The sequence below is a fragment of the Crinia signifera genome, chromosome 1 (assembly GCF_055691185.1).
Source record: "Crinia signifera chromosome 1, ASM5569118v1, whole genome shotgun sequence".
NCBI classification, from domain to species: Eukaryota; Metazoa; Chordata; class Amphibia; order Anura; family Myobatrachidae; genus Crinia; species Crinia signifera.
Genome location: NC_139217.1, coordinates 402,640,980 through 402,662,720, shown reverse-complemented (window position 1 = coordinate 402,662,720; position 21,741 = coordinate 402,640,980). Strand labels below are relative to the sequence as shown.

Here is a 21,741-nt window from a genome sequence, read left to right as displayed (position 1 = left end):
AAATACATAAATAAATTATATAAATATAGTGAACTGCCGTTTCAGGCTGCTATCAACAAATAGTTGTAGTTAAAGATAGGTTAGCTTATCTTATTGGCAGAGTAGTGAGGAGCAGGAGTCAGAAGTATCCCAACATGTTTCGTCCAACAGGCCATTAAACGGGCAGTTGAAGATAAAGGTGCAGACTATGTTGTGATTGACCAGTTACAGCCTAGGCTTGGTCCTGCAATTCGACATCTACAGAGCCAGAAAGTCCTGAGCTTAGGTGCAGTGGGACTGAACTTGTGTCACCATGGAAAGTTGTGCTGGCTGCAGGTGGCTATGAAAAGATGCGTTTATCTTTTTGATGTCCTTCTCTTGGGGCCTGGAATTTTCAGAAATGGGCTACAAATGGTGCTTGAAGACAAAAGCATTCTAAATGTGGTCCATGACTGTCACTGGCTGGGGGATGTCTCGTCCACCAATATGGGGTGGTTCTGCAATGTCTTTGATAAACAGGTAGGAGTATACCTGTTCTTCATGGAAACCGGGGACTTCCTTCCTAATCATATATGTTCACTTAAGGAATGTTTGACTCAACAGGGCAACATGCCCTCTTCACAAGTTTCATTCCTGACTTACAAGCAAACTTTAATAAAGGATAACCCCAATATGTGGCTTGATCGTCCAACGTCTACACATTTGCTGAAAGAATTGGCTCTGGAAGTCTTACACCACTTGGCTCTGCGCCTAGCAATGTTGGATGCCATGATAGCGGATTTTACATTTAAATACGTATAGCCAAGGAGCAGCAGATGATTTGGGCAGCATTGAGATCTGCACCAAGCTTCCAAAAGAAATTCAGCAACTTACAGCAAGTTAGGCGAGACTTACAAGCAAAGTTTATTAAACGAAAACCCCACTATATGGCTTGATCGTCCAATGTCTACACATTAGCAACATTCTGTTTTCTAGCAAGTTAGTCGAGAGGAAGCAATACACGAATACATTGTCAAAGGCTAAGGCTTTCTTACCCGGGTGGAAAAGTCAAGCCAATGAATGCACCGAGGAAGCTGGATTTGAGTCTCAGAAGTGGGATTATTACCAACCGTCTTACAATACATTTCCGAAGCAAGAAGATGAGTGCAAACAGTTGTATGCAATTCAAGACGAGTCCACTTATCTTACATATTATTGACTCTCAGCAGTGGGATTAATGAATGGTGATGCAAGATGGAATTGTCCTTGGGCCCACCCACCCTTCTGTTGCAGAAATAGGACATGCACATGTTAGCTGATTTTACATCATTGGGTTATGGGTATTTAAATACGTATAGCCAAGGAGCAGCGGATGATTTGGGCAGCACTGAGATCTGCTCAGAGCTTTCAAAAGAAATTCAGCAACTTTGGGTTTTCCATCAAGTTAGGTGAGACTTACAAGCAAGCAGTTTAATAAACGATAACCACACTATATATGTTGACCGTCCAATTCGCTCTGGAAGTCTTACACCACTTGGCTCTGCGCCTAGCAATGTTGGATGCCATGTTAGCTGATTTTACATCATTATTTGATGGGTATTTAAATAGGTACTTGTGGATTTTCACGGCTCCCATCGCATGCCATATATAGTGGCATGCGATGGGATGCGATTTTTGCAGTTTTTTAAAAAATTGCATGCGATCGCATCGCATGCGTTTGATCGCATGCAATCGCATGCGATTTTTAACAGAAAAGCATCCAAATGCATTGAAATTAGTATGAAACATGTTCAATGGCCCCCAAATGGCATTTTTGAGGCTGTACCACCCCCACTAGCAACGCAAACCCGAAGCGTGGCGAGCCTGCGAGGGGCGGCAGTACGCGTCCTACGACCTTTTCATACCCCCACTATCCACGTCGGCGTGGAGTTGAGAATAGAAAGTGTGGTGAGCGTAGCGAGCCACCGAGCCCGAAGCGTGGCGAGGGGACGCGGACACCTGTGAAGCCCGCGAGGGGACGCGGATACCTGTGAGCCCGCTTCGGGTTCGCGTTGATAGTGGGGGTGGTACAGCCTCAAGAATGACATTGGGGGCCATTGAACATGTTTCATACTAATTTCAATGCATTTGGATGCTTTTCTGTTAAAAATCGCATGCGATGCGATTTTTTTCATGTGCGATGGCCATCGTGGGAGCCGTGATACTCCACAAGTACCTTTAAATACATATAGCCAAGGAACAGCGGATGATTTGGGCCGCACTGGGATCTGCTCGGAGCTTCCAAAATAAATTATTTTCCAGCAAGTTAGGTAAGCAGAAGCAATACACAAATACATTGTCAATGGCCAAGGGTTTCTTACACAGGTCGAAAAGAGAAGCCAATGAATGGAATAAAAGGAAGTAATGTGGAGCGCTAAGGTAGATCAATTGGACAGTACAATATAACAATTTATTAAAATTTAAATATACATAAACAATATCAATGTAAAATATTAAAATCAATACATGTGTATTATTAATGAATGAAGACACAGGAGGTATTACAGGTTGAGTATCCCGTATCAGAGTATCCGTTATCCTGAAAACCACACATTCCAGAAAGTGAAAAAAAAATATTTTTTTTGCTAAAAACTCACTGGGGACATTTGTAACAGCACTACTGAGGACATGATATGTAACTGGCACTATATATGTGCAAGACAATGATTGCTTGGCATTCAAATTCAATATCTGAGATAGTACACAAATTTTGTTTCATGTTTTGAAACCTTGTTTTTTGAACAAATAAAATATATTTGTGTATTTTATGTGGTAATAAAATATATTTGTGTGTATTTATTGTGTTTATACAGCATACATGCAAGATACTTCAAAATACATAATTGAAATATTAAAATATTCCGAAATACGGAATAATCTATTATCCAAAATTCTCCTGGTCCCGAGCATTTTGGATACGGGATACTCAACCTGTAATAGGATGGTGATAGAGTTCTGCTGCTAATTAGTAATCCTATAAGCAACTTTGTGTTTGCTGTTTCCACTGGGTTTGGAGCCAAATATTAATTGAGTCACATACCATGCCGGATAGTTGGATACCACTGGAGGAAGATCTGGTTCTCAACAGCAACAGACTCAGAATTTTGTTTAAGGATTATTAAGAAGTCAGTAACCGCTTTATTATTGTAAAATAAAAAGAATATTTTGCAATTTTTACCGACGTGTGGCATGCACAGGTGAGGTGAGACTTGTAGTACCCTCTCCCGGCTTACACACACAGCAGCAGACAAAGAAAATTTTGAAAGGATTATTAATAAGTCAGTATATTTATTAACCCCTTTATTATAAAATAAAAATTATGTTTTGCAGTTTGCACTGACGTGTGGCCTGCACAGGTGAGGGGAGACTTGTAGTACCCTGTTCCATATAAATATACAGCACAGATTCTCAGTCCGTGTACCACCACACTACACTAACACAGTCAGACCCAGCAGGTTGTCACTATCAGCAGTGTAGTAGTTAAAACTACTGCACCATGCAGGTTGCACAGCGGGGTGGGAAAGTGAGCACATAGGCGGGCACCAACTGAGAAAAGTACCCTTTACCGAGTGCAGAGGAAGCAGAGCAAGGAACCTTGCATGAAGGAATACACTAAATGGGTTTTATTATTAAGTGAAAAAATTAATTGTATCAATTTTGTGTTCACTATGTCCATGTCAACACATTGGTCTTTCCCATGTCGACCATTTGAGTTTGACAGTAGAACTTTTCAATGTAGATCTAATGAACCATTCCCCTGTCAACAGTGCACACAAGTATCTCCCTCTGTAGGGTGCAAAATACACATTTGTAGGTTAAGGTCTATAGAAAGTCATCATACTCGGCAAGAGCACCCGTTACCTCCCAGTAAAATCTATTGAGTCATAAGTCTCTACGCAATCAAAACACATATTATTCTCGATTTGTGTATGCCCAGTTCCAGACACGCTTAGCCAACTTATGTTCAACTCTGCATAAACATGGAATCTTATTGCACCTTTCTACTGCTTAGTGGCCTACTGTATCATAACACATCCACCATGATGAAGTTGGTTAGCGTGTGAGTGATTCTGTACACGAAACACAACTGAAATAGGGCCTGAATCAGCCGGAGTTGCAGTTTTGCAAAAAAAAAAAGCTAAACTGCAACTCCTTTCGTCCAGCATGCCGAGTCCCTCCCCACCACGAGAATGCAAAATAAAATCAATCACATGGCGGAAACGTGATGTGTTTTCATAGCTATGGCAGCCTCCTTGCCTGCACAGACTATTTACGTCGGCAGGTGCTTGGCCATCATGTTTTGGCTCACAACGGCAGCGTGACGCCAAGAAGCCGATGCAAACCGATCGGAAAACAATCCTGACACACCTGCGTTGTACGAACTGTGCCCATCCAAAGCCACATCACCGCCCCAGTCGTCACTCAAACTGCAGTCGCATTCTCAATGCAACTGCAGTTTGAAAAGTCACGCATGCGATGTGCAAAAATCACCGATTTTTACACAACTGCGGGATGTAGAATCGCCCCCATAAGAAGAATATAGTTATTCATTTTCTGGATTATCTTAAGTTTTGGGAATTCTGATATTCCTCAAAATCTAAAACTGCATCCAACATAACAAACATATTTAGTTAAGATTGCACTACATTTCCTCCTTCCCTACTGAAGGGAACATCTGACAGGAGTAATTTATGTTTAGGTTGTTGTAGCAGTTAAAAAAGGCTTGCTTGTATAAACAAAGTCATTCTTCATCATCGTTTACAAGTGGTAATTAACTGCATGAACAGAGTAAACAATTGCTCAGAATTCTAAGTATCTGAAATGAGATCCATACAAATGAGTAATTCCAGCCAGCAGACAATATAGTGAACAACTAAATGTGCCCTTCATTATTTCCAAATGATTAATACAAGCAACCATTCATTGTTTTCAAAAGGCACAAGTAACTCACAATATTTGAGACTATAAAAGGGTATATTGGCCCTTATTCTAGTTCACTCGCAAAGGCAAGTTCCTTCTCGAATGGACAAAACCATGTGCACTGCCGGGGGGGTTGCGAATGAACCAGAATAAGGGCCATTGCCCATAACAACCCATCACATTTCCACCTATTTATTTAGCACGTTCTAGAGGAAAGATGTAATAGGGGGATATTCAATCTTGGGCACCATTTCCAACAGGGGAAATAGCGATTGCCGCCTATTCAATGCTGCCGTTTCCAACAGCAATGAAGGCGGATTTCGACAAAACAGATCACATTTTAAAACCAGTCAGATTGGTTTAGTCAGAAAAGGCTGTTGATTTTTGAATTCATGAGAGATTCTCGACATTCCAGAAGTGTTTCCGCCCCCCCAAGACTCCCCCTTTTCGCCACTTGACAGGCGGAACATTTAATTCTGCCTGTAGAGTTGCAGGCGATCTGGCCGACAGTTCCCACAGTTGTAATCCAAGATTCCCCTTAATGTGATAGGTTGCTTTGGCAGCATCTGCACTTCAATAAACCCACACTTTAGTGGACACATATGGGATTTACCAGTTCATCGGTGACCCTGTGCAGCAGAGTGGTGCTCTTCAGACAAGAATGTGGTCAGTAAGATTCTAGATCTAACGCTGGGTACACACTAGAACGATTTGGCCTCAATTCCCCCAATTTTAATACAATGTATGTAAATTGAACATGTTTTAGATCCAATTCCGATCCGATGCTCGTCCCCGCTGGTCGTTTTGCAGATTCTACCTGCTGCAGTCAGGATTTGAAAACTATCCCTTCAACTGGGTACAGATCGTGATTAGATGGTATGCAGATTGTGTGCTCCTACAGATCAAGCGACCGTCGTATGATCGTCTCACTATCATGATCGTTCTGGTGTGTACCCTAAATAACACTGCAAACTACAACTACTCCAAACTGTAGAATAAACTGCTGCAGCTTTCTCTACATAACAATGCTTCATTCTTAGGGAGCGTATACATGCTCCGTTCTGCTCTGTCCATTTTGTACTCTGAGATGCATGCTCCCGCGCATCTCATCGTACAGTACAAAAAGTATGTGCTGCACATTCTTTTTGTACTAGCTTTACATCGTATCGCATTGCATGCACAAGGCATGCGATGCGATGTGTACTATAAAAGTACAAAACAGACGCCCAGAACAGAGAGTGTACGGGCTCCTTTACTATATGCAGTGAAACGTGTATATGAACAACTGTACACCAGCTTATATTAATGTACCTGCTCACGGCTGCTGAGATCCAACTGTTTCCAAAACTGAAAGTCTAAGCAGAGGTCATGCCAGTATTTACAGACAAGAGATGCAGAAAGGCAGCGCTCGTTCATTGTTAAGTGAGAAAAGATCTGTTGGGAAAAAAAAAAAACAGAACATGTCAGTAATATCGCAAGTTTCCAGTTCATCCCCTCTTTCAGCCGTGTTTTGCAGGTATATAATGAGACCCACACACGAAGGATGGATAGATATAGATAGATAGATAGGATACAAGCCAGCATATCCAATTACAAAATACAGTATGCGCACTTACCAAGCATAATATCAAACACAAAGTTCATGCCCCGTAGTGCAGGACAAGAGGAGATATGGCATACATCATTAGCAGTACAGAACGAGCAGCATAATAAATAAGTACTTACCAAATTACCATGGTATACAGATGGAGCCCTGCAACGGAGACTGCCGCCAGCCCCCCGCCGACACCACCCCCCCCGCCGTCAGTCCCCCTCGCCGCCCGACCCCCCCCCCCCCCCGAACTGGGCAGTGTCTCCATGAAGCGGCCGTGATACTGGGATGCGTGTCCCAGTCCCTCTCGCCGGCGCTTGCCAGTGAAAGGGATCTGGCGGGTGCCAGGAACAGATGAAGCCGGCTCCATCTGTATGTACTGTATTGCTGCTGAGAACAATAGGATAGTCATGGTGAGCCACGACCTAAGGAACAAGGTTGAGAGGGACTCCAACTGTATAAGCAAGCCTTCTTGCTTAAATACCATAACAACTGGATAAGTTCTCAGCTTCTTGAAGCTGAACCCAGGTGGCGGGTATTTCAATCTGCCTGTCCAGCTGTGATGTCAGCTGCCCATAGAAAGTTTACATGTTGTCAGAGAACTGTCTGTACACATGGCCAGATGCACAGAATTATCTGAAGTTATATAGGCTATTGGTCGGGAATTCAGTTTATTTACCAAGTCAAAATACCGACAACCATTGGCAGACAGTTAAAATACCGACACATTCGTTATGCTGACATTCGTTATGCTGACATTCGTTATGCTGACAAGGTCAAAATGCCAACATGAGTTTTTTCATGATTATTTCTTTGAAAAGGACTTGTTAGTACTTCATGATCCAATTCTTCATGGGATTTTGACCATCAGTATTTTGAATGTCGGGAAATCACACTAAACCCATTGGCTAAAATGAGCACATGTGTTGCTAAACCTGAACATTATGAGCATGATATGCTCAACAACAAAAAAAATAGATAAATTGAATATTGCCCTACGAACTCCAGTCATTTCAGACGGGAGATTGGGCGCGATAGACAATTAATTACCACCTTAAGTGTCTGTGTTCAACGTATTTCACAGACATATTGGGGGTACACACCGGCCACTCATATATTGACAGCTCTCTCGACCACCACTAAATTCACAGCAATGCTCTTTTATGTAAACTCTTTGTGGTTCTTACATCTTGCACCGATGTAAGTTTGTGATACAGGCAACAAAGCTTTTGTATTTTACACCTAAATTTACAAAGATAATAAAACCACTGGTATTCTTTAGAAGGTTAAACCTGATATCCATTGGGTGCAGGTGGATTGCAGTAGTTTCCAATACCAATTTTAACTAACCAATAATGTTCCCGCTAGGCTGTTTCAGTAGGGCGCTGCGCCCTGCCCAATTTTTAAAGAGCAAAATGCGCCCTGCCCCTCTAGCAGCGCCCCGCTGAAACAGCCTGGTGCCTGCCCCGTGGGTGTGCACGGGAAAGCCCAGCGCCGCTACAGATGGCGAAGCCCGGCGCTTCCCCGGCACCACAGCAACTTCAGCCGGGCCCGCCCCCTTTAATGACGGCGGTGGCCCGGGCACGCCCCTTTTGTGACATCAGTTGCCCGGGACCACCCACAACTGTGAAGTCAGCTGGTCCAGTCCGCCCCCCTGCCCACACAAAATCCTAGAGTGAACAAGAGTGAACACTAAAACAATAAAATATTGAGCAATATAATCCCAAATTTAATGGTAAAGTGAATGGTAAAGTGAAATCTCAGGGATATAGATTCAGGATACAGACAACATCCAATAGCTTCAAATGGCAAAAAAGGAATGTTTAATATCTCACAAAAAAAGTGTGTACTGTGTTCTTCAGGGATGGATCTGTGGGCAAAGGCTACATAAACACATACTATATCACCTATCAGGACACTACATAAAAAGCACAGGCTTCTGCTAACAATTGCTGACAGTGTGGTGTCGCTAGTGGACTCCTTCAAGTTCCTAGGAACCACAATCTCACAGGACCTTAAAAAGGGGCCCAACACTGATACCATTGTTGGAAAAGCTCAGCAGAGGCTATTCTTCCTTAGGCAACAGAGGAAGTTCAACATCCTACAGAAGCTTCTGCTCCTCTTCTAATCCGCAATTGTGGAGTCTGTACTGTGCTCCTCAATACTGGTCTGGTACGGCCCCGCCAGCGAGAGAGACAAATGCAGACTCCAAAAGGTAGTCAGAACTGCGGAGAAGATAATCGGGACAGACCGTCCTGTACCTGTCCAGAGCAAAAAAAGCGGGCAACAAAGATAGTCAAGGACCAACTACATCCTGGCCATGGCTTGTTTAACCTGCTGCCATCAGGCAGACACTACAGGGCTATTCCCACCAGAAGCCTAAAAAGTTTCTTTTCTCAAGCGGTTCACCAGTTGACACGTGAACTTCTGGTCACTGTCTAGTCACGCCATAACCCTTTGCACATAATCTAACACAATGTACCCTCTGAATAACTTTCTATATGACTGTACATGTTCCCCCACCTGTTTATATTGTTTACGGTTTATACTGTATGCTGTTTACTTGTTACCCACCTGGTTGCTGCACAGCAAACCAAAAAACAACTTGCTAGTATACCTGGCCAATAAAGCGGATTCTGATAACTCCAAGCAATCTCAACAGCTGACAGTTCCCACACAAATCTGGGATCAGTACAAATGATCTTGCGCCATGTTCTCCAGTGACTGCCATCCACAATGTAGTAACCTGGACTTCCCTCCAGCACTGGTAAATGGTTAGGGTTCAAAAATAATATTGGAAGCACTAGGGTGGTCTATGACATTTTTTTTTTTTTAAGCTAAATTGCTTTTGCTCCCAGAGCTTTAAAAGTTCGAAGAAACTATTGAGGAAAGGGGAGAAAAAAAAAAAAAAAAAAAAAAAACCTTTTGGGGGCACTTTTATTAATAACAAAAAATGAAACAAAATGAGAATTTTTATTATGGCACTGTTATAAGAAGTACATCATAAAGTATACTGAATTAGTGTCCACTAATGTACAGATGTGTCATCATAAATCCAACCTCACTAAGAATGGGGGTATGCCTGCATGAATGCGCTGGTAGGTCCTGTTCTATTCCGTTAGCTTCATGTGTCACAATAGCATTGCTATGCACATACTCGAACATGAACATTAAAGTGTTTTCTCAGAAAATACTAACCTAGCATTTTATATGCAGATATAGCCACACTTGCACACAGAATAAAGGCATGGCACATAATTTAATCAGCAAAAGGTGCTTGTGCGTCCTATTTACAATGATTTTCAAATAATACAATTTTCATTTTAATAAGAAAAAAGGCGCTCAGTGCTAGCAAGTCACAGCAAAGCATGACTAGAAAAGCCGTTTAACATTCAGAGAGGCTAGATGTGTGTTGACAAATCTATATATAAAAAGGTGAGCATGAAGATAAACTACAAATTATTTGCATACTAAATCAAATTAATTCATTTCCATTTATGTTGTAGGATGTGATTTTGTACACGTCACCGTAAACAGAATGAATTTAAGATGCTGGCGGACACAACACTGGCACCGGAATCCCAGCATCAATGGAAATGCCTAAGCTGTAACACGGACAGCAGTTATCCCTCCCGATCAGAAGGTCTTGCATTAGAGTGCAGGTGGGTGGTGGTTAGGTTTAGGCTGGGAGGAGGGAGGGTTAGTAACTAACAGGAAGGGATAGGGTAAGGCTACAGTTAGGGGGGTTAGGGTAAATAGACAAGCCTCCTGTCCGACGGTCACGTAGTGTATACAGATTCCTAGTGTATACGGATTATACTAAACATTAAAAACAAATTTTCCCCATACTAAAATACAAAAGTGGGAAATGTAAGAGATTCTGATTTATAAAAAGTATAGATTTTCAGGCTATTTTGGAAGTAGTTCCCTCTTTTAGTTGCCATACTAAAAGTTAGGAACAACCAAACAATGTAAACTACTGTATTATTCTGGACAAGGCCTGTGTGAAATAAGAAGATACAGTATGCGTACAGCATGCACCAAGGGTGTCCGGGCTGGTAACCTGCTACTAAAGTTCTCGTTTTTTGTTTTTTTTTTTATATACAGTGAGAAGATGCAGAGATAGATATCTATATCTAATCTATCTCTGCTTGATTTAAGGGTACTTGTTTCCTAGAACGGCCACAATCGTGAGTGATCGTGGCTCTTAATTAAGGGACACGATCCTCACGATGTGGCCGATTTTTTACAATTTTTTGCCTTTGAATGACAGAAATCGGGTCAATCGGTCGGTCGCGACCAATTAAAATCGGCCGCGATGCGACCGACCGATTCACCCGATTTTTCCATAGACTTCAATGTTAAAAAATCTTTTAACATTGAAATCGGGAGGATCGCGTCGGTCTTGTGCCATTATAATGGCACAAGATTAGATGGACTTGATTAAGTCCATCTCACATAGGGAAAAATGATAAAAAAGGTGAAATGGGCCAATATGACCCATTTCACATTTTTTATGTGCCCGCCATGACCCCACGATAGACGTCAACCCGAAGCGTGGCGAGCGCAGCGAGCCCGCGAGGGGCGGCGGTACGCGTCCTCCGACCTTTTCATTCCCCTACTATCCACGTCGGCGTGGAGTTGAGAATATATAGTGTGGCGAGCGCAGCTAGCCACCGAGCCCGAAGCGTGGCGAGCGCAGCGTATACCTGTGAAGTTATACGCGTCCGCTCGCCACGCTTCGGGCTCGGTGGCTCGCTGCGCTCGCCACACTATATATTCTCAACTCCACGCCGACGTGGATAGTAGGGGAATGAAAAGGTCGGAGGACGCGCACCGCCGCCCCTCGCGGGCTCGCTGCGCTCGCCACGCTTCGGGTTGACGTCTATCGTGGGGTCTAGCCCACTTAGTAACATTTGGGGGGGCAATTGAAAAAAATCTGGTGAAAAAAAAAAAAAAAAAATCGGGTGAAAAATCGGTCGGTCGGATCGGTCGCATCGCATGCGACCAAATCGCATGCGATGCGATCGATCCGATTTTTTATCTTCCGACCACAACGATCTAAATCGTTGTGGCCGTGCTAGGAAACAAGTACCGATTTAAGTATTTTAAACCCCAAATATACCTCTCTGATGCATTGGGTTCATTGAACATCAATTTTGCGCTCTAACAAAGCAGAATTTATTATATATTATTTTCAAGATAAATAGTACTTTCTTTTGGTAGCAAAAGTTAAACACTTAAGGTTTAAAAAGGTACAAATACTTAAATGTATAAGATGGGGATATGTGGGGACAGTGGCGTAGCTATAGCTCCGCAGCCCCCCGCGGTGGCGGGGAGGCGCAGGGAACATTTGGGCGCCAGGGGTCTGCGGGGCTATAGTTACCCGCTGCTGTCTTGCCTGCCGTCATGGTCCAGTGTCTCTCCGTCTCCCGGCGCAAGCGGCCAGCTCCTGCTGCTATAATGAAAACTGTCCCTTAGAAAATGGCTGCCCCCATACTGCAGACAGTTTTCTGTTTGCAGTATGGGGCAGCCATTTTCTAAGAGTCAGTTTTCGTTATAACAGCAGGAGCCGGCGACGGGACCGTGACCGCAGATTCAGCCAGGCAGGCACGGGCATGGGGGGGGGGGGGGGTTGCGCCGATAGATTTGCGGCAGGGGGCGCATAAAAAGGTAGTTACGCCACTGTGTGGGGAGCCACATTTTAAAGGTCAACGTGACCCCACTTGTTTAACTCAATGATACAGTAAATGCAGTATACACTTCATAGACCTGTTTGGGGATGAAAACACTCTGGGGTTAGACAGTAATGGGCCCTTCTCTGAGGATAGTGCAAAGGTCCAAAACCTCATACATAGATACAGTGCTGCACAGGGTTAAATGGAGCAAGCATCTCAGGCGTCAATAAACCTGTTCTTAAAATGGGTGGGAAAAAAGGTAGATGGAGATAAAAATGCTTGTGACAGTCTTAAGTTTCTCTGCGAAACTAGTATAGATATCATTACATATCGTTTACGTTTATAGGGTACATCTATTTAAAAAAAATGCTATTCACCATTTTGCTGCTGGCAAGGGAATAGAGGTGGTTACTCCCATTTGACACCAGCCAAAAGTGAAGCGATACACTAGTGCAATTTGGCCTGTTTCACAACCAAATCAATGCATGGCCCCATGTGTATTAGGTTGGACGCGCTGCACAGAAGATTAATCGGATGTGCAGCCGTCAGGTGCACATTGCAGCTCCCTTCCTCCCTTTATTCCATGTTTAAGATTTCTTTAACATGGAATAAATTGCATACATACAAATTGAAAAATCATGTGCCAATTTGAATGGAAGCACTCCAGGGGAGCTGGCAAAGGGTTTAAAGGGAGATAGTGTCCAACTTGCCTTTAAGACAAGTCTGACTAGTCTATGGGGGACCCCCCAAGAGTCTACCATCTCCCAACCCAAACTAATTAGAGGACAGTAACTGTAGACACCTTCCTGTAATACAGTTAACGGCCAGTCCATCATTTTGAGAAGGGGGGGGGGGGGGAATTCAAATCGGTGACAATTTTTCCAACAGTTGGAAAAATCTGCACTTTCCCTTGAATTTACATTTGACCTATTAAATGCAAATTTTTCAACTGTCAACAAAAATTGTCATTGTCGGAATACACACAGATCAGCGAGTTTTAGTCGAATAGTCAAAAATGTATCTGTTTGACTATCTCTACTCCCCCCCCCCCCATACCGATTTGACAGATATGAAAAGCCAGATGAAAAACGGCCTTATTGAATAGGTATTGAACCCTCTCTGAGGATTGCATTGTTTCCCCATAGCTACCACTAGAGCGTGCAAAATGGAGCAATTCAATTGTTGCTCCATCGGACTTCGACTAGACATGGAACAGACAACTACTGCATTTTCTGGATGCAAGAGAAAATGTGTGCAACTACCCATATGTACCTGTAACTAGCTGCCATTCATACCTCAATTCCATCTATTTGGGAATTTAAAAAGTAAGAGAGTTGAGCATCTTTAGTGGGATGTTATACAAATGGTTGGTTTTACATTTGGTGTTGTGTCACTTTTAGTAACATGCTAAGCAAGATAAGTGGAAAGAAAACATACATTTTAATATGTTTTTTTAAAGGAAGATGTGAAATGTATCATTCTGAGAGTAGCTCAACAGTTAGTCCAGTCCAGTGTTTCTAGAGTTATGTCCAGCAGCTAGTCCAGTCCAGTGTTTCTAGAGTTATGTCCAGCAGCTATCAAAATAAAAAAAATACACAAGCCATAAAATCTATATCAAAGTAACTGTTTAATGAGAAACATTACAAAAATCAAACCGTGGATGCCTGGTTTTGCAGTAACTTCGGGCAATGTTTCTATTTGCAAAGAGTGTGTGGCATTCAGTTAGTTCCTATGGTGCCCATACACTGTGCATTTTGCCCGTGCGATGCGCTCTCCTGCGCACATCACATCGCACAGCACAAAAAATGTGCAGCACAGGCTTTTTGTACTAGATCGCATTGTACCTAGTACAAAATGCACACTGCTGTAGCACATCGCTCCATGTATGGGCACCATTAGAACGCGTGCAGTCTAGTATGCCCATTATCTGTAATTGTCAGGAAGGCTGCAGGACATAAGATATATGATGTTATTATAATAAGATTTGGGTGTTTACATTATTTAATGAGAGTCTAAATGTAATGAAACCTGCAAAATGTAAAAGAATGTAATGCCATCTGTCATCTTTACTTCTCTTCTGTAGTTGCATTGTGCTTAATATACTGTATGACTACAGGCAAGACAGCCAGATTACTGCTAAGAGGGGAATATACTATACTACTCTAAAGGCCTATCTGACAGTCAGGCAAAAGTTTATGCTTACACAATTCTCAAAAAAGATTTGTAAAGTGAAATGGTTTCTCATTTAATGGACCCTTATAGGCCTTTAAACCCTTTGGTGGTATGGCCAGAAATTTTGCAGACTGAGCAGCGTTACAGGAACGAACTCTCCTGAGAAATTTCCATGTATGCCACTGCAAAGAAAGGTTAAGCCAGTGGTGAGCCACTGGCGCACCATTATCTCCTCGGTCGCTGATCCCACCTGACCCATTGCCAATTCTACCCGGTCACAGCTCGGGGAGGATCGGGTCCGCTCAGGAACGATCGGCCTTTCGGTAGTCCAAACACCAGAGCCCCCCAAGTGGCCCCAAACTTTTCCAAGCAGCCGCAAACAACTGAAGCTGGCAGCAGCAGCCCCAGAGGCAGCCTTCTGTGGTGAGTTTTTAATGGGGCAGGACAAACCATTGCCGTGTGCTGAGGGGGGGAGACAAGCAGCTGCAGCCTGCACCCCTGGAATAATTTATTTATTTATTTCATTTTTATTTTTTTACAGAGGCGTTGCCACAACACCTCCCAATGAACACGTCTGTTTTTGCCAGGGCCCTGTGGCACTTTCAGAGGCCCTGGTAATGATCAGAAAGTCAAATGTATATAAAGGGAAAAGGGGAGTGGGATGGAGATCGCACCAGTCTTATTGAGCACTATATTGTAATAATTATTAATTGTGGTCTAATTCGTATATTTTGGGACTACTGACTACATGAGTACTAACTCAAAATCGGTCACCACGCCCTTAGATATATTCTTGGGTTCAATGTGACAGTCAGTGGTGCACCCCGTGTTTTAGAATTGGTCAAATGTGACTGTTAGTTCAAGAGAGAACAAGAGAAAGAAATAAAACTCTATTTGGGGGCACCCTTGCGTCCCAAAATATTATGTGTACTTTGATTAATCTTTAATATTTAACTTTTATTTTAATCATCATTAAAATTATGGACCACCTCTTACTTGTTATTACACACCGCAAAATTATAAGGAATTTAAACTTTACTTATAATTTTGCGGTGTGTAATAACAAGTAAGAGGTGGTCCATAATTTTAATGATGATTAAAATAAAAGTTAAATATTAAAGATTAATCAAAGTACACATAATATTTTGGGACGCAAGGGTGCCCCCAAATAGAGTTTTCTTTCTTTCTCTTGAACTAACAGTCACAAATGATCAGAAAGTCATAAGCTTTTCAACAACATATCATAATGTATGAAAACATAAATAGCACGGACCCTTATGACAGCATCCTTAAGGAATCGTCATCATTAAACCCATATTTGAGCTTAGATTGAAAGAGTGAAACTTTGCACACTACGGGACAGACAAAATCCTTCTTAGATGGACAAAACCATGTGCACTGCAGGTGGGGCAGATGTAACTTGTGCATAGAGAAATAGATTTGGGTGGGGTTTAACTTCAAAGTGAGATCTATATTGCAGTGTAAAAATAAAGCAGCCAGTATTTACCCTGCACAGAAACAAAAGAACTCACCCCAATCTATTTCTCTCTGCACATGTTAAATCTTCCCCCCTGCAGTGCACATGGTTTTGTCCATCTAATAAGGATTTTGCCAGAAAGAGTGAACTAGAATAAGGCCCAATGTAACAGTAATGTTCATTTTGACAGCCGTGTGCTTCCGAATGATGCAAAACTAATTGCTCAGTCAGGCACCATCTAGTGTCCGTCGGCATGCACAGCACTTGAATCCCCCCATAGGGGTGAGGAGCAGTGTTAACCTTTTTTTCCCTTGAAAATCCAGTAAGAAAATCTATTAAGGAGAATACCAAGAAGGGATTCCAGGCGAGTGCACACATATCCTCTAAAAGTAGGGGATTAATTACATTCTCCTTTCTACATAATAGAATAATAATTTGTCACTACAACATTAAAAAATGTAAAGTGAAATTCACAAGGAAGAAGAAGAAGGTACTCATATATCACAATTCAAACACTAACCGATTATATTATTACTCTATATCAGCGGTTCTCAAACTGTGGGTCCTGAACCCAAAGTGGGACCCCCACCTGCTTAGCATGGGGGTCGCAATTCCAGGTTGGTGACCATCACCACTGATGACTTTTCTATTCTCAGTCAGTGATTCAAGGAGTCTGAATAATCTGTTGAATTGTCTGTTGTATTAGACTTCTCACATCACTGTGTGCCTCCACAATGCCGCCATGTATGTGCTGTCTGCTGTCTACACATGTGATGGGTTATGGTATATCAGACTCCTCCCATCACTCTGTGCCTCCACAATGCTGCCATGTATGTGCGGTCTGCTGACTACACGTGTGGTGTGATGTGATGGGTTATGGTATATCAGACTCCTCCCATCACTCTGTGCCTCCACAATACTGCCATGTATGTGCTGTCTGCTGACTACACGTGTGATGTGATGGGTTATGGTATATCAGACTCCTCCCATCACTCTGTGCCTCCACAATGCTGCCATGTATGTGCGGTCTGCTGACTACACGTGTGATGTGATGGGTTATGGTATATCAGACTCCTCCCATCACTCTGTGCCTCCACAATGCTGCCATGTATGTGCGGTCTGCTGACTACATGTGTGATGTGATGGGTTATGGTATATCAGACTCCTCCCATCACTCTGTGCCTCCACAATGCTGCCATGTATGTGCGGTCTGCTGTCTACACATGTGATGTGATGACCTTCTGCATCAACTTGCTGGGGTCACGTAAATATTTTATTGTCTGATGGGGTCGCAGAGCAAAATAGTTTGAGGACCCTTGCTCTATATAATTCTGATCTCTTATTTTGCATATTACTGGAGCACACTGTAGCCGTTTTTTAAAGAAATTGACAAAGTCAAAACATAAAACTACATGTTCTCCTATTTGAGCGTTAGAAGAGATTGATGCTATTTCTTGTGCATGTATTGGCTGCTTCGATATGCGTCATTTGCCCACACAACATATTAAAACAGTGACTACCCCAACGTTAATCAGTTGATATTGGTCCTATTTCGGACATTTGACAAAAAAAAAAAAAAAAATATTTATGCAAATGTACGATGTTTACTTATGCGTTCACCTGCGCAGATCTGGTCCTGTGATGTCACTTGCAATGCCCCAGAGGCCGCAGTATGACAGTCTGCTAGAGTTTGGGGCCACAACATGGTGCATTCCAGAAAGTGGGCACATGTTTTTTTTTTTAACTTGCTGAAGCCAGTGGGCTGTGTGCTTGGATGCAGCTATACTGGCTCCGGGGCAGCATGATTTTGCAGGACATCCAGAGTAACCGGATGCTTCTTGCGGCTTTTGCATAATTTCACCCAGCAGCTGCGCACAAAGATGCAGCGGCTGAGCAACCAGTGACTACCTCTGAATCAACCCTATTGTCAGTAGCACAAAGCTCACTAGACAAATCTTCATGAAAATGTGGTAACGGACCAGGAGGATAGACTTTATTAAACCAAGCCAATGTGTCAGCAGCTAATGCGGAATGTCAGAACATAAGGTTCTTTGTCCCAATATCAATTTAATCTTTACAAAAGATACAGTAGTACTTGCACAAAGAATAATTGATTTTGTCATTAAAATATTTATTCTATAAAAAAACAAACATTTTATTCAGAAAAATTATAAAAGGCTACTGTATATTTGTCCAGTAGTGCAGACAACAATGAAGTGCTGTTACCAATGCAGAAACAGTAACATATGACACTAGGCCATGGGTCTTCAAACAGCAGCCATCCAGATGTTGTGAAACTACAAATCCCAGCATGCCTTGTACAGTTTTGCTATAAGGAAGTGTTAAAACTGTGGCAAGGCATGCTGGGATTTGTAGTGTCACAACATCTGGAGGGCCACAGTTTGAAGACCCATGCACTTGACAGTCCATTGAAAACTGCTAAAATAATTGAAAACATAAAAGGGGTCTATCTATTAAGCATTGGAGAATACGGTGGAGAGCGATGAAGTACCAGACCACCACCTCCTAGCTGTCGTGTTACATACGGTGTTAAAAAAATGACAGTTAAGGTAGCAATTTTTGTCCAGCGTGTATGGTGAGCAGGAATGTGGAAAATGGGCTGAAAAAACGCTCAGTGCATACACACTCAGCGATTTTTGCCTATTTTAATGATTTTTCTAGCGATGGACGACTTTCCATAGCAGGACGCTATGGAAAGCCAACCGCCCCATCACTGGTATTATCAGCAGATGAGCGGCTGGGCCAGCGATGAAGCAGGAGTGCGCATCACCGCTTATCGCTGCCCCAATACACACTGGGTGACAAACTGAAAGCAGATCAAAAATAGTTGCTTACAGCTCAAAAATCCCTCAATGGCCCGTATTCAATGCAGCCGACGAGGAGGTTAAACAGCGGGGGATCGCAGAAAACAAGCGATCCTCGCGGTTTAACACCCTTGCCGGCCGCTCACAGGACAGCAAGGATTCCCCCAAACAGCGAGCCTTCTGCATATAGCCGCGAGTCTCACTGTTTCTGCGGCCACATATGCCAATTCCCGCTCGATCCAGAAATGGAGCGAGGTGGAATCAGCGCCTGCAGGGGGCTCAGTTTAATATTGACAGGGTGAGCTGTGACAGCAAGCAAGCAGCACTGCTCGCTGTCACAGCTCACCCCCGGCATTGAATAAACCCCCGTGTGTATGGACCTTTAGGAGATGGTTGGTTTGTACTTTCTCTCTCCATGGATAATTACATAGACCCCCAAAGTACCCTAGTTAGTCAGATTTTAGATCTTCAATTACAAACTTGATTATTGATAACTGCTCACTACACCATGTGTGACTCAATTACAATATAAATACCCAATAACAATGCATTTGAAATGTATCAGATCATGACCAGTCAGTCAGAAGAACACATCATTTTTTTTGTTGCCTCAGAGTTGGGTAATAGACTAACGACAGTATAGGCCTTATTCTGGTTCATTCGCTCGGACGCATGCATGCACCCTTGCAAATGACCCAAACCCCGTTTTGCGAATGGTTAGCCAGCACCACGAAATGCACACGCCGAATTCGTTCGCAAGGCTTGCTAACAGATGTTTTACATGAACATCCATTCGAATGCCAGTGGTCGGCGACCATCGAATGATGGTGGAGGTGCATGCATAAGTAAGGGTGGCCCAGACCACTTGTGCATATGAGCAAAGAAATGAACGGTGTTGGGCGGGCAGCTGACATCCGGCTATATCAGCTGTCTGCCCCCTACACGTGCATCACGACCGCATTAGCATGTGTACACCCAGCGTTTTAATGGGAACGCCCATGAAACGCAGGGCATACACAGATGCTAATGCCCCTGCACAACAGCCCCCTCGACGAGTTTGCACGCACCCAGCGTATACTCATGTGCAGAAATGCTTTTGCGCATGCGCAAAACATCGGTCCCCGTGCGACCGCTGTGAATTAACCAGAATAAGGCCCTAAGAGTGATGCAGGATGTATTCTGGCCACTCTACCTGGTGGACCAGATGTCATCCAATTTGGCAACTACAGTACGTGTGCCCTACCACATGAACCACGTGTGAGGGTTGGCTTGTGAGGTCCTCTTATCTAAGCCAAAAGCCTTCCTAAAAAATATATTAGTTGTATCACAACAAGAAAAATGCAATTAGTGACATGACATTTCATCTGACAGCAATGAGTCATCATGTGATTCCCCTCACCTTCAGCAACAAGGATGGAGGAAGCTGATTAATATGAAACTGTTCACAAGGAAAAGCCACGTCAGCCTCCACCTTGTGGTTTTCAGGATCAGATTCCCTGATGCAAAAGCTTAGACATTGTGGTTGAACCTTTGATGATGCCTGATGTAAGTGAGAAGAGGAGTCCAAGCATGATGAGGTGCAACACATTACTTGGTCATTATGGGGTTCAGGCTCATCAGAGAGCAGATGTCCTGGCTGCGTAAGCTCAGAGGTCAGGGCTTGGGTTTCTTCCTCTGGTGAGGATGTAGATAGATCCCCAGTAAGCTGGCATGTGAGTTCCTCTGTGCAGGGTACAATAGGATTAGCAGCAAGCTGGTATACTGGTCCTTCTGAGCAGGAAGGGTTTGGGTCCTCAGCTGGATTGACTGAGCTGGGCTTTGTAGGATCCCCAACAAGCTCGTATTGTGGCTCCTGTGGGCATGGAGGTGCAGGATGGTATAGAGTCTCTTCTGAGCCAATGGCTGTGAGAGGCAAGGTACTATAGTGTACAGGCTGCTGTGAGCAGGAGGGTACAGGTTTCCCAATAATCTGGTTATGGGGCACATCCGATGAAGAGGGTGCTGGGTCCTCAATAAGCTGGTATATAGGCTCCTCTGCTAAAGGGGATACAGGATGCCCAGTACACGGTGGTGCCTGATCCACAGAAGAGTGGGGATCCTGCTCTTCTGCTAATGGGTGAGGAGAACATCCAGAAATGGGGAGGATACCATTGTCAGAGAGCCCCCCTGTCGGGGAACAGCGGGGTAACTTACATGGGGTGCGGGATTTCTGGCTGCCTCCGCAGTTCTTCCGCTTACACACCATTTCAGCAGCCAGGTTGCCACCGCTGCCGGGTTGTGGGGAGGTGACAGTGAGGAATCCTGCGCACAGAAGGCTCCGCTCCTGCCAGGCACTCAACTCCGCGGGGCACAGCAGCAGCAGACGGGCACAGTCCTGGGCAGCGGTGCGGGCCGCAGGCAGGTCGGGGGAGGCCGGCTCGCTGCTTGGGGTCTCTCTTGAGTGGTTATGCACAATGAAGCAGAGCATGCAGGGTCCCCGGAGCATGCAGTCCCTGCGCTGCTGCTTTCTCCTCCGGCTGCTCTCCTTTCTGTCCGCTGTGTGGCCGCTGCGCTGCTTACAGAGCAGGCTGCCCATAAAGGACGCGCAGCTCGGGGTGAGAGGGGGCGCTATGAGCGGTCGCAGTCCTAACTCTGACACCCGGTCACTCACACTCACTGGTATACTTCTTTTCCGTTACCGCCGCTCAAACGTCATCACAACACAGGACGTCACGCACGATGCATGGCCTGCTATTGGACGGGATGTGTGCGCACCTGTACGTCTCGACGCCTTTTTCCATCGCCATAGAGACGTGCAGCGATGGTAGCCGCCATATTTGTTACTGGTAGAGAATATGTTTGTATATCGAGGTCTGGCGGAAGTTACCAGAACTGTCTCTGACATGTGCCCATCTCCAACATGGCCGCTACTTCCACTTGCTAGATCAGTGGAGCAGTGTTTTACAAGATAAAATCGGAAAAGGCAGCGCCACCCTCTGGTTATAGTAACGGCTAGCATGGGTCTTCAAACTGTGGCCCTCCAGATGTTGTAAAACTACAAATCCCAGCATGCCTTGCCACAGTTTTGCTATAAGGGAGTGT

General features: G+C 43.9%; 1 protein-coding gene across 2 annotated transcripts in view; it reads right to left on the bottom strand.

Annotated features, from left to right (window-relative positions):
- The window catches only part of FBXL17 (F-box and leucine rich repeat protein 17), a 638,862-nt gene extending 617,452 nt beyond the window's left edge, over positions 1 to 21,410 (bottom strand). Inside the window, exons 1-2 of one of the 2 annotated variants that reach the window (XM_083151699.1) lie at positions 20,060 to 21,410; positions 6,229 to 6,351 (exon numbers count right to left, since the gene is read on the bottom strand). In XM_083151699.1, coding sequence (XP_083007825.1) covers positions 6,229 to 6,351; positions 20,060 to 21,235 — 1,299 coding nt within the window. In that variant the 5' untranslated portion in view covers positions 21,236 to 21,410. The remainder of the gene's footprint in view (positions 1 to 6,228; positions 6,352 to 20,059) is intronic. The other variant, XM_083151698.1, reaches the window with a different exon arrangement.
- Between the last annotated feature and the right edge of the window lie 331 nt (positions 21,411 to 21,741).